At 49.2% G+C, this 14,063-nt stretch overlaps 1 protein-coding gene across 1 annotated transcript in view; it reads right to left on the reverse strand.

The window, feature by feature from the left end:
- Positions 1-5,449: 5,449 nt before the first annotated feature.
- SLC41A3 (solute carrier family 41, member 3) overlaps positions 5,450-14,063 on the reverse strand; it is a 13,252-nt gene continuing 4,638 nt past the window's right edge. Inside the window, exons 5-10 of the mRNA XM_010188212.1 lie at positions 12,165-12,182; positions 11,324-11,468; positions 10,892-10,971; positions 8,930-9,064; positions 7,972-8,120; positions 5,450-5,635 (exon numbers count right to left, since the gene is read on the reverse strand). Of these exons, the coding sequence (XP_010186514.1) occupies positions 5,450-5,635; positions 7,972-8,120; positions 8,930-9,064; positions 10,892-10,971; positions 11,324-11,468; positions 12,165-12,182 (713 nt within the window). The remainder of the gene's footprint in view (positions 5,636-7,971; positions 8,121-8,929; positions 9,065-10,891; positions 10,972-11,323; positions 11,469-12,164; positions 12,183-14,063) is intronic.

Below are 14,063 nucleotides of genomic sequence, written 5' to 3' on the forward strand. Positions count from 1 at the left end.
CCCTCCCCGGCCGGCACCGAAAGGCGCTGCGGGACCGGAGCAACGCGGAGTGACGAGGACACCGTGTGACCGCTGATCCCAACTACAACGTTTTAATTTCCTGCAAGGCTTCGGGCGCTGGCAACCAATTCTCTGAGGGGCTCCTAGTTGATTGTTTTGGGGTTTTTTTTTTAGCTGCTTCACTGCATCCCTTTTTCTTGCCAGATTAGAAAATATCACGGTGATCTAGGCCACCTGTAAAGTGTAGTTGGATTTGGCTTTCTCCTCTACTTGGGACTAGGAACGTCGTAGCGCCTGATTTGCAACAAGGGCTCGAAAAGCACGGAGGTTCCCAGGGACCATCCTGCAGGAGGATGGGGTGGGGGTCATCGGCCCTGCCCGAGCACCCCCCTGGGAGTGGAGAGGGTTTCCAGGAGGAAGATGGTGGTCTGGTGGTGAAGGGCATTAATACACTGCCAGGATCCCAAACAGGTCCAAAATGCAGCCCTGTTTCTTAGTGGTAATGGGGCTTGGGTGCAGCTGCCCTGCAGGGTCACGTACCATGTACTGCGCTGTGACTGGGGAAGGTTTGACGAGGAGTGGAGGTGAAGACTCTTCCCCAGCAGCCCTGTGACCAGCGAGGTGACGATGGGACACATCATCCCACCAGGAATGACCACAGCCACTGTCACCTGGAGAAAGAGCAAAGGGATAACTCCAATGGCAGCAGGGGCCTTTCTACCTGTCCATGGTCTTCTTTTGGCAGCAGTGGGTTGGGGCTGGGGGACCCAAGTGGCCGAGGGAGAGCCACGGCAGCCCATGCTACCAAGGTCACCCCGGCTCAGCAGCAGGAGCCCAAGACAAACAGTAAAATCCAAGTTAGCCATGACGACTGCACGCAGCTCAGCCTCGGGGAAGGAATAACCTTGCCAACTATTTAAACCCTCCCTTCCTCATCCCCTTATCAAGTGCCTATTAAAAATAAATAACCAAAGGGACAAACCACGGCTGTTGCCAATATGGAGTGACGTTCAGGCTTCCGAGTTGCGGCGTCTGTGTCACGCAGCTGACGTGGGATGAGTGACCATGGGCGTGCTCGGCGACGGGCTTATGGGGGGAAAGAGCCTGCCCTGGCTTCACTGTAGACCATGTACCCCAGTCGCCCTGGTGGCTGCACATACCACAGGGGTCCCATCCTCTTCTCAGGCTCCAGGGTTTGGGGACAAGCAGCTCCAGATTGGCCCTGGGGTTCAGTGCAAGGTTTGGGAGCTGCTGTGGGACAAAGCAAGAACAGTCTCACAATGTAAATAATGATTATATTATCATGTATAATAGAGATATTGCAAATAATTGAAATATTTATAGGCGATAACACATTATATATAATATGTATTTGTGTATAAAACATATTGCAAGAATAAAGAGCATTTTTTAATTATATATTATATGTTTAATAGAGTGGTTATATTTGTATATGGTTGTAATACTTAATAGCCATTCACTTTATGTAGGTTTACATTTGCATGTGTGTGTACAGCATCATATTTACACAAACACACGTGCACAGCTCCATACAGGAGGCAGCACCTTCCCTTCCTTTGAGCTTTGCCAGCGTCCAAGGTGGCTCAGCAGCTGATGGCGACCCAGCCCCTTCCCTGTGCTGTGGCTATTTCACGGTACGGAGCCGCCAGCCCCATTCCTGGTGGCCTACATGAAGATGTTGAGCTTCTCCTTCCAGTGGAGCAAAACTGGGCTTCAGCGATAGGGAGGTTTCCTTCCAGAGCTTGCTGTGCACCACAGATTGGGTTGTTTACCAGCGGGAGGATTAAATAGACTTCCATTGAAGGGAAAAAAAAATATGCAAGTGTTTTCAAGTATGCCTTGGAAGCAGTGTCTCGCTTGAAGGAGGCTTTTCAGACTTGCTTGTGTTTGCTGGCTGGCACTTCACTTGTCCCTGGTAAGGATGCTGCATCACACACAAAGCAGAGTTTCTGGAAAAATACTGCATTAGGATGGAGGCAGTGAGGAGAGGGAGGGAGGAAATAAATGCTTTGACTATTCCTGAAAACAACCCCCTGCTCCCGTCTCTCTCCACAGCTGGTGACAGCGCCTTCTGCAAGGGGAGCCTTCAACAGGCATCTCACAGCACTTGATGGGATGCCCACAGCAGGCACTGAGCCCATGGGGCCGGTCAGCAGCCAAGGAGCTCTCCTCTCTCCCTTCCTCCTTTTGAAGGAATTTGCTTATTTGGGCGGTGTGAGGAACCATCACAAATAGAAGTCGCTGTCAGCTCACACGGAGGTGCTGGTGACAATAACTGGGTGGCACAGCCCTGGCAAATGACATAGCAATGACATGGGCACAGTGGCAAGGAGTTCCTGCTGGGTTAGATTAAAGCCAGAAATCACTCTGTAATGTCCACACCTCGGCTGGCTCTGCTACCCACGCAGGTTTGCTCTGAGGCCATGTGAATTCTGTGAAGCAAAAGGGAGCAGAGCAAACCCCTCCCCAAATCTCCTCCCATCAATACACCACCAAAGGGAGCGTAAAACCAGGTAGAGCCTGCTATGATGTACTGAAAGCTCTTGAAAGCTGAGGATCTTGCAGGCATTTAAATACCAAATCCCTGCTTTTAAAGGGAGGGAAGGAGGAGGAGGCCTGGCTCCCTGGAAGGGCTCGGGGTGCTTTTTTGGAGGAGCAGGTTCAGATGGAGTTAGAGGAACACGGAGCCAAGCCGTGCTCCAGGGTTACATATAACCCTCGTTAGTAAAGTCCCCTTCTCATTTGCACAGGGAATGAAAGAAAAGGAGGAAAGAGGAGTAAACAGGCTGAACAGCCAAATAACTAGCCTTTAGCTGCCCTTAAAAAAAAGAAAAGGAAAAAAAAATCCGCTTTTATTGAAATCATTTCCTTTGTTTATATCATTTCTCTTGAGGCTGGAAGCAATTTTCAGTCTGAAGTGCATTCCCTGCACTAAGTGCACGGGCACGAGGCTGACGCTTGGCTGCCCACCAAGAGGTGCCCTGGGGAACAGCCCGTCTGTAATGTCCCCCCATCAGCTCATCGTCCCCACGCAGCCTGTGAAGGGGGAACCTCCAAGCCCGGCGTGGGCAAGGGGCAGCACAGGGCACCCCGGCCCAGCTGGGTCCCACAAGTAGGACACAGATGGCATCCATTACGGGTTCGCATCCACGGCCTCTGTCAACAGCGACAACCAGAACACGCAAAGCTCTGCCCAGAAATACCCCCCAAAAATACCCCAGCTGCACGTTGGGCACTGGGAATTGGTGCTAGAGGAAGGTGACTGGAGTCCCTTGTGGTCTGCACCAGCCACAGGCTCCAGTTTAGGGCATTTGGGGGACTGGAGGGAACAGGAGCAAAGCTGTGCTGTGGAGTTTCATGTGCCTGGACCCTGCAAAGGGGTGGGGTGTCCTCAGCAGCGTTGCCTCAGGACCAGCCTTACCCGATAGATGCCAGCAGCAAAAGCAGGAAGGTCTGGAGAGGACCTCTCCAAGGCAGCAGGGACAGGCAGCAAAGAGGAGCAAAGACGGCGTGGTGACTGGAGGAGTGATTTGCCAGGACTGCTCAAGCCGGCCCCAAATCGGAGCTAATAAGGGTTTACAAAATAAAAAGCTAAGCTCGTTATTCAAAGATATATATGCACGTATCTCCTAATGCAGCAACACCTCAAACTGGGCCTGGCAATCAGCCGCTGCTGCTGCAGTGCTCACACGTGGGTGCTCGGGGTGTCAGCAGAGCTGACAGAGCACAGCCCTCGGCCAGAGATAAAGCAGCGAGGCCCGAAGCGGGGGGACTGTGTGCCTCGAATGCCGAAATCTCCCCCACTGTGAAGCTGGTGTGTGCACGCTCTCCAGCTCAGTCAGCGTTGGGTAATTTATCCTTTGTAACAAATAAAAAGGGGGCTCGGAGACGGGGGAGGCAACAGTGATTTTTTTGCAGGAAGTGCTTTTCCCCTGTGCCTCGCAGCCCAGAGCTGAGCAGCTCAGCTCTTCCTGTGAGGGACCTTCAGCCACATGTTGAGCCCATTTGCAGCAGCTCTGCGAGACCAGCAGCACCGAGAGCAAAGAAATACAGGCCAAGGTCAGTAGGTACACAACACAGCTCAAATTTGAGCGTTCTTAAACTCGCCAGCTCTGAAAGTGGCGGGTCCTTGAACAAGGGAACTTTGTCTGCTAGCAGATGGGGGGACCTTAACACCCCCTTTCCCTGCTCTAACAGGTACATAGGCAGATTATTATTAAACTTGGCATTTTTCAAAGGTTTGACCACCTCCTCAACTCCTGACTTCGGGCATCTTGTTACCTGGAGGACCCTCCTGCTTCTTCCATTTCAGCCCCAAAAGCCTCCCTGACACGTTCCTGGTAGCCCAAGATAGCCACCGTGGAGCGAGGACCCCAGAAGTCATTTGCCAAATCCTCGTGCCAAATCCTCACCCGGCCCAACACGGTCCTTGGGCACAAATGAAGATTCCAGGCTCATCGCAGAGCAACTGTTCATGAGCGGATGGCAACCGTGGGAGAGCGAATGGGCTTTAACTGTGACCTGAAACAAGGGGGCTGCAAAAGGCTGCTCTTACTTAGGAAACACTGCTTTTCCTGAAGCCCTATTAAAATGGTGCTGTTCAAACAGATGAGAAAGAAGCAAGCAAACTTACCTGACAAGTTTGAACTAGAAACAGGCAGAGCCATGGCAAGAAAAAAACAACCCCCAAACCCACAGCATGACCTTTTCTCTTTTTTTTTAACCACTTTATTTGTGTGTGTTTCTATAAACATTTTAACTACCGGGCATTTCATAAACCGTAAAAACAAACCTTCCGACCCCCAAAATGCAACCAATCCAGTTTGTTGGTCAGACAACAGCGATGCTGCCAGCGCGGGTAGGTGGCATCCCTAGATAACATCCTGTGCGGCAGGGCCAGTGAGGAGCTCGCTGCCTCAGATCCTGAGTGTCTGAGCGACGGAGGAGAAGTTTACAGACCTGGTGGCTGTCCTCCTCTGGGGGTGTGACAGGAGAGAAAAGGGGGGCAAATAAAGAATTTCTCTTGATGGAAAGTCAGTGCCCAGCAGAGGTATTGCTACATCCACATGCAGGATCGGATGCAGTGGCCTCAGCGGGCTCCTGAGGGGCCTCTTGGGCTGTGTTGGTGCTAGGGACTGAAATGGAGCAAAATGCTCATTTGTTACAAACAGCCTAAATGCTCCTTAACACCTCGTTTGCTGGGCACGTGTGTGAGCAGCAGGCGCTGCGTGGAACCGGTTTGCTCATTGCAAGAGCACAAGTCTGTAGGTGCCGATTCCTCAGGACGGATGAGCCCAGCTGTAAGGCACAGTGGGCCATCAGGGGAGGCCCAATCCAGCTGGGTGACCCAGCGCTCATCACCAAGTACCTCGTTGTCCCAGAGAAAAGCATTGTGCCACATGAGTGATGTGGAGCAGCGCATGGTCTCTCAGTTCCCCAGGTTCATGTCTGCACCATGGACGAGCCAAACCAGGCGGAAACAGGCAGCCAGGAATCCGGTCCCCAGGAGATCCCCCAGGGCGGTGAGGTAGGGGATGGAGAAATTATCGGGATCCAGCGCCTTCCTCCACATCAGGCGCACGATGAGGTCAGCCACGTAGAGCAGGATTCCCACCTGCAGAGAGGCAAGAGAGGCCCAGTGGTGAGGCAGCAAAAGGTGATGCACACCCTCAGGACAAAACCACGTGGCCATCGCCGAGGTACCAGAGCTAACACTGACCACTGGGAATCAACACCTTCCCCAGGAAACTGCTGTTTCCCTGTGGGATGGAGCTGTGCTGGGATGGGTGTAGCTGGGCCACACCAAAAGCATCTCCCAAAGGTACGGTTCCCACTTCCACACCATGAATGGGAGCGCTCCCATTCACTCCAGCAGAAACAGGGGTGCTGCGAATACGCAGGCAGCCCCAAAGGATAAGTTTGTAGCCAGGTTGGTTTTTTTTCTTCATCCTTCTTCTTTTTCCATTAGAAATTCAGATCGTGTCTACTTTGTTTTGCCTAAAAATCTCAGTGGACAACTGGAGTCTGAGGCGGTTTTTACATCAAAGTTATCCCAAGCAACACTGACATGTTAAAAAATGAAAATAATTTCTTTTTTTTTTAATCTCAACAGTTTTAAAATCTTTGTTGTGATTTCTTTTAATGCCTATTTCATTCCCAGTTCTGATAAACAGATGGAGGAAAAAAAATACTTCAGTTAAAGATTAAAGACCGTCTAGTTAATTGAATTAAGACGGGAGAGAGAGTTTGCACCCCACATCTGTGGTCCCTCCATGGGAGACCGGTGCACAACAGGAACCAAAGACGGAGGCGGCATTTCTAAAGGTGAAAACTGGTGCAAGCTGGGTGGGGGAGGAAAGATACGGGAAGCAAATGGAGTAACAGAATCACAGAAACTAAAGCCGGATGGAAACTCAAGGCTTTTATATAGACCATTTCTCTGCCCCAATACAGAAACAAATAGGCCCACGTATTTCCTGATGGTCATGTGTTTAACCTTAGCTAAACACCATTCGGAGATGGAGATGCCACACTCGAAGCAAGCAGTCCCATGGCTTTTTTTTCCTGTCCTTGTTTTTCCTGAGGTCTAACATAAATCTGCCCTTTTCCATTTGAAACCCAGGATTTCATGTTTCATCCTTAGTGACCACAGAAATAAAAAATGTTATTCATTCCCTCCCTACAGAAACCTGGTAGTTTAAAGGCTGTTAAGGAGATTTTTCTCAAGCCTCTCGTCTTTGGACTGGCTAACCCCAGACCATTCAATTGTTCCTCCGAGGTCATGTTTTCCAGGCCTCTGATCTTTCTCTGTGGGCTTCCTCCAGCTGACCCAAACTTCCCCCTCTCTTCCTTTCTGTCATTCTTTATAAAGTATAATGCAGGGGAAGAAAGAACCAAGCTAAGCGTATTCTCCTGCGCTACGCTCCGTGGGAATCTTTCGGGGTCAGCGGCGTTGCTGGGATTCTGCTCTTTACGCTGTCACTTATTCTGCGTATTTTCATGCTTGGCTCTGGTTGAGGAGTTACCTCGGCGGATAAGGAGAAGAATAAATATTTTCCTTTACAACAGAGGCTGTGCTGCTGGGCTTAGGGTTGTGCAAAGGTCGAGAAAAACCGATTGTTTGCACATGCGAGGAATTCACCCGCAGACACAAGGTTGCTTGTAAGGCAAAGTGAGAAGTCAGCTACCTCACCCTGCAAATTAATGAATCACTGATTTAAAAGGCCAAGTGAAGTCAGAGCCTCTGAGGGTTTAAGCAACGGCCGCGTGCATTTCTGAGCGAGGTGACAAAGTTTACAGGGCGGGAAAAACGGTGAAAAGGAAGAGGCAGAACAATTGGGATGAACTGCCCATTGCCTACCCAGAGCTTGTACATCTGCAGATTAACTTCTCAGGCCTGGATTCTCACAGGCTTTGGACCCTTTTGGCCATATCCCCGTCCAGAGGGATCCCTTGGTCTTCACCATATGTGAAACTAGTTTCCAAAATGAATGGGGAAATCTGCTGGCTGGGGTTCACAGCCTCTCACTTGCCACTTAACCCGTGGCAGTTGATAAATACTTGGGGCTTAGAGACTCAAGGACTGACCGCAGTAAAACAAGGCACCATTATACAGCAAGAGGTACCTCCTGGCTATGTGTGTGTCTGCTCACTTACTGCAGCTCAGTGGATGATGACAACTTGTTCCTCATCTCATGTCTGACCCCTCACTTGCCCTTACGAGCAGCCATGCTCATGTGGGAAACCAGACCCTGGCAATTTGGGTGAAGTATTAGTAGAACCACTACAGAACCATTAGAAGGTATGTGATGCTTGGTAGGAAGCACACCTGAAATAACTGGAAATGCGGGCTGCTGCTGGATGTTTTACCATGACTCCTGTTTAGCCTGGAAACTGTTTTATTTTCACAGTGTCTGAGAGGTTCATTTTGGATGAGAGGTTAGGGTTTACCTGCAGCAAAGCAGCAGTCAGATAGAACATCACAAAGGTGAACGACAGAGACGTGTGGCCTCCCTGGAGCAAATGGATGGTGTAGAGGAATACAAGGTGCCCTGGGATAACCAGGAGGAACAGGACTCGGGCTGACTTGGAGTTCACCTCTGCGGAGGACAGAGACAGAAAGAGCAATGACAGCATCTGCAGACGGTGGAGGGGACAGGATGCAGTTGTGTATTTTAATGCTGGAACATAGACTTGGGGCTGTCCCCTCCCACCAGCCACATTGCAACGCCTTTTCTAGATCACAGAGCAATCTGGAGCAGCGGCAGTACTGGCCCAGCAGCTTTGTCTAGCACTGACAGCATGTGCTGAAGACGTGCTCCATGCAGATCCAGTTCGCTTCTTCCCAACACTGCTCTCAGCTGCTCTCTGCCTCCCACTGCTTCTGCTCTGCCTCGCTGCAACTCCTTTCCCAGTTTTCAGTTTGCTCTAGCAGTACCTCCCCAACCTCGCATGGAAAATCAAGGGGAACTTGCAATTTAAAAAGACAACACACCCAAATCCAGTTTTGCTGATGCTTAAATTTATCCATTGCTGAAGAAGCAGGAATTGCTGATTTTCAGCAAGGCTGTGTTCTAATCACCCCTCTGGCCACAGGTGATAGCTCTAGGCTGGCCATGTTTAACATGACTTTCCATTACATCAAATCTGAGATTCTTTCTCAATTACTTTCTTTAGTGCTCCCTGAAGGCCAATTTCTTTGCATGTCAGTGAACAAGTATTGTTTTTTGTTTGTTTTCAAGCTGCCCACTGCAAAGATGCTCCCTCTCCATTCTAAGTATATTCCCTGCAAGGGGGCAAGGGAGTTCTGCCTTTGAAACCCACCTAGTCCTTCGCCAAGCAGGCTTGATAAAGGAGCTATCTGTGATGACACGCCTTGAGACACGGACACCTAGGGTTCAAGGTCTACCTGATGAGAAGAATGTGGTGCATGGGTTGGGCCAATGCTGCCTCATCTTGTATGGCAAAACTCCAGGCATGCTCCAAAAGTGCAGGAATGTGGAAATACGGCTGGCCTGGATAGCGACCAGGTTCCCTCCAACACCTACGAGGACAAAACACAGTAAAGCTGTAAATCACCTTCACTGCAGCAGGAAACATCGGTCTAAACCCTCGCCCAAGGTGAGTTGATCTGCATTCGCTTACACGCTCCCCGAGAACAGCAGTGAAACAGAAAACCTGATCCCACATGTCATGGTGATGCGGTGCTATCGCTTGGCAGGAACAGCTCTTAAAAATCAGGAAGGCTCCAGTGATCGTCATCTCCTGCCTGCTTTATTGGAAACGTTTTCCCTTGCTTCCCAGCACCAGCTGTAAATGCCACACGGCCTCTAAAGGTGATGCCATTGCACCCGGTTTGACGCAGGCTGTGAGCATCACCTGGGGAAAGCAGCGCAGGCAACGGCAGCTGCTGCTCACGGCCACTGCTTGGATTTACTCACCCTGAGAGCCGTTATTGTTGAAAAGACAACAAACGTCACAAAGAGTGATTATACGTCTGTCTGAAGGCATCGAACACACTCGTTGAATGAGAAGGCATCATATGAGAATGAATCAGAGACCAAATATGTTAGGTAATTAAAAGGCAATTAATTCCTTCCAGACTGATTAATTCTTGCAAACATGAAAAAGCTGCTATGTTTTCTAGCAGAGAACAGAGGGATGATGATCTGTGGGGCAAACCTCCACCACCCTGAGCATTTGCAGGGTAGAAATGCCACAGAACAGATAATGGTTGAGCCAGATCCTACAGGCTTCTGGTGATGTCTTCCCTTCCTTGAGGAAGGAAAAGCTCCATCATTACATGTGAGATTTGCCGAGCAGAATCAAAGTGAAAATACCAAGACTAGCTCGACATAGCTCAAGATGGGATGTTTCTGAATCATGCGTTGCCACACTTTGCTGGACTCCCTTGCACAAGCAAAGTGAAGAGCCACCCGTGCAAAGACCCGGAGCACGCATCACTCTGCCGCCAGCTCTGCCAGACACCTCGTCCGCCCCCACAGAGCCATGTCTGGGTCAATCGTTGTTCCACCCAACTGCTGCTGATATGCTTTCCTCATCAGGCTCATTGGCCAACCATGCTGGAAAGAGTTTGTCAGCGAGATGGCTGCCTTCACGCAGATCCAGTAAGGTGACAGCTGGGTGACACCCCCTGACGCTGCAAGAGGACATCGTGCTTTGAGGGTGGCATGAGCCTGCCCTAGGTACCTGGGCTTCCCCTGGAATGGGCCTGGGCTGCAAGGACATTACAATAATAGAAAAATAACCCATGGGATCCTCAGTGATGTCAGGATTCCCAGCAGTTTGTACTGGTTTGTGTCTGTATAAAAGGACTGCGAGGCTTCAGAGACATATAAATATACACACAAAAGGTGTTGACATACACACACACATATATATTAAAAATCCCTACATATAATATACATATGTATTTTTATACGTACATACACATATATAATCTTAATATATTCATCTTCATCAGCAATCTGTATAAGGGATGATGACACAGCTCAAATTGCTGAGTGGAGAGAGACAGGGAAAATGGATTTATTGTGACACCCTTTGTAGGTTTGGTGTTACGAAAGCAAAGGTGTCAAGGCTGCTCTCACAGACAGCTATCAGATGCTGTTAACCTTTCCCACAGCCCTGACAGTATTTTTCAGCCCTGCCTGTTATTTTGCTCCAGAGACACTTCAAGATATGAGTAAGCAGGGACGTAAAGGGGACCAGGAGCTCCACTTACACTCTTGATGAGAGCAGGGACTTCAGCACAGATGTCTGTGTAGGGGCAATAGTGGATACCATAACCCTTGGGGAGGAGGGGGAGGTATAAATAAAAGCATGCATATAACCCCTCTGCCTCACCTACCATTAATCACAGGTGTGAAAACTGCCATGCCTTCAAAGTTGGGGTCAGTTACAGTCTTGTCCAAGATGAGCCCACCAATGCTGTTAAAAAAGGACAGGAATGAGGCTGGATCAATCTCTCTTCCCAGAGCAATTCCTATACTGTGAAAATAGCCCACTGAGGTGAGTTACTGCTTCTTGTCCCCTGCCAGGGCTGGACTATTCCCCATTTACTCCTTTTAAAGCTCAGTTTTCATCAAGAGATGGCCTTCCAGTTTTTGTTAATGGCCTAATCGCTATCTCACAGCCTGTTGGAGGATCACCAGTGACTGTGAGGCATTGAACAAACACCCTTCTGCTGTCCCTTCCAGTTTTTGATGGGTTTCTACATGACCACGGGGTCTCTCTGCAGCGCGCATTCGCACGTGGGCTCCGGAGCCGTTCCTCAGTTTACCTGCTGATGCTCATGGCAACGATGACTGGCTGCCATCCAGACTTCAGGACCTCAGCAAGGGAAGGACTCTGCTTGGCGATCGCAACCCAGAGAGGGATCATGACAATGAAGACGGCACAGATCAGAGGAGAAAGGTATTTCATATCTGGCAAGGAAAATAAATCTTGAATTAAATGCCCCTGCACTCACAGGTTGCCAAAATCATGCCACATAAAGGCTGGAAGGAAGGCAGAGAGGCTTTCGCTCCAACTGAGTTACGTTAGCAGAAAAATCACATAAACCAAGATATTCCCCACACAACCACTTCATTCCACCACAGAAATCCGTAATTAACCCCTGAAACTCACTGCTAGGGGATGTTATTTGAAAATCAGCAGGATTCAAAGCAAGTTATATACTGAAGACAAGAAAGTCTCCAATTCCGTCTCTGACAAAGCAAGACAAAAAGTTACACATTTCTGGCTTCAGGGTACAAATCAAACAGCAGGGCAAGGGGGAAACTCCCGTGTGCAGGCTGTAGCACACAGCAGACACCTCGCGCCTTCACCTAAAACAAGAGGTAAGAGGTGATTCTGGTGGCAAGCGAGCAGAATTGCTGAGCAGCTGGTCTGCTCTATAGGAACAAATGCTCCTTCACACATGTAAGCCAGTTAAGATCCAGGGTTTCTTTCCTGCTTACACGTGTTTCCATTAAGTGCTTTTTCCACTCTGTAGGGGCATAACCTTGAAGTGACCTTTAGAAGCAAAAGAATTTAAAAAAAATAAGTATCTGCGCAGCACTAAAAGAAAACATGACTCAGAAGCATGAGAAACACCTTCAAGCAACGGGGATGATGCCAACCCTTTTGATAGAAAAATGCTTCTTCAACACAGCACTCCATCTGGTCTCTGCGTCGGGGCCAAAGCCAGCAGGCCGTAACGCAAGACTTTGCAGGTAATCCGGGAGATGAAGCAGGCCCAAAGTGGGCATTTTTCAAAATGACACTGCCAGGGCCTTGGGCTACCTGGATGAGATAGCACCGATGTGATGATGTCTTCTGTGAATGCAGGGCTCTTACACAAAAAGCTGCACTCTTTACGTGTGGCTTCAGTCGGCACTGAAATACAACCACTTCTGGGGTGTAAACAGCCGCTGTTTTGTCAGGGCACTTTACCACCCGGAGTCACTTCAGGCAGCTGGGTTTTATGACAACCTTAGCGGCTGTACTGGAGCTCCTACCTCCGCTCCTTGTTGTTTCAGGCAAATAATCCCTTCTCAAATAATGCCGACATGAGTACTGGAGTCTATCAAACCTTATCAAACCCCACAAGACTCCCGGTAGGATGAACGGACTTCGGTCTCTGCATTCCCATTCTGCCACATCCTCTCCCATACAGCCCATAAGCAAGCTGAAACTCCTTGGCACAGCTGGTATCTCCTCTATGCGTGACTGGGAAAGACCAGGGTTGATTTTTAAAAAAACTGAAAATCTTCATTGGCAAAAGGTTGTTCCACATAAGGAGGTGGTGCTGCATCAGACAGCATATGGGACATCAAACTTCACAGGCTCACCGATAGTTTTGAAAGATACATTCTGGTAGGTCTCAGAAGTTGTCACAGCGTGACCTGTCCCTTAATACACCCTGGGAAATGGATTTATTCACCCGTGATCAACAGTGCTTTCCTCCTACCCGCTTCACTTCACGCTCCCAATGACTGGGTGTCTGCATGCTGAGTATTTCCCATCTCAGGAGGCTATTTAAACTGCTCTGAAAACATCACAAATGCTCTCTGGTCACAACCACAGAGGTTATGTTGTTCTGCCATGTGTTTCCTGGGAGATAGTATCAGAGGAATAACGACTGAAAGACAAACTGGCTTTACAGAGGCAGCTCTGACGGCGTCATGGAAAAAGCCTATTAAAAAAATGTACCTCAGGCTCAAGGAGGACTGGACAGAAGCAATTCCTGGGCCTGTCCCTGCAACATGTGCTCCTCTGCTCCCTCACTTGCTGCCATATGGGACAAGTTATGCAAACTGCAAACAGCTGCCTCACTGCCTCTGCTCACAGGCTGAAGCAACAGTTTGGGTTTGAAATGGTACTGAGTTTGCTGGATCTTTTTTAATTTCCCCGTTTCTATTCTAGGTTGGGCTCACAGTAAATAGCCCAGCACTTTACAAGCAATAGTCAGGCATATATCACCAAGCTGTGACATCTTTTGAGCTCTTCAGTGTCACCAGGTGCCCCAGTCTTTGCCAACCAGCAGCACAGGTAACCCCAGAGCCACGACTCCTACTCAGTCCTGTGAGGATAAAGCAATGAAGCACTGCCTCCCTTCTTTCAAAACTGTATCTTGTTCATCCACGACTCTCCACAAAAGAAGACACAAGAATATTTTACAGAGGCCAAACCCCTGAAACAGCTTTGTGAAGAAGGACCTGCTGTTACCCATGCACAGAGCGTAGTTATGCTTGGCTAGCGACAGATGCAGGAGCAGTGTCAGTGTCACATGCCAACCTTCTGTTCCAAAGCTATGCAGTACATGTTGGTTGTTTCTTTCACAAATCCCAGTTGTGTTTCCTAGGCTCTGCCTTCCCATTTACTATTAAAACAGGGTGTGGAAAAAGCCTCTTTGGCCATTTCTCTACCCCAGTGGCATGACAGCCTCCAGTCTGAAGTATCTCAGAAATGGATCAGCACCCTGCTATAATTTCACAAGGATTCATCCCTCCCTTGCTGAGCTGCAAATCCCTGCTGAA

This window comes from Mesitornis unicolor, unplaced genomic scaffold, assembly GCF_000695765.1.
Source record: "Mesitornis unicolor isolate BGI_N332 unplaced genomic scaffold, ASM69576v1 scaffold9007, whole genome shotgun sequence".
Lineage (NCBI taxonomy): Eukaryota > Metazoa > Chordata > Aves > Mesitornithiformes > Mesitornithidae > Mesitornis > Mesitornis unicolor.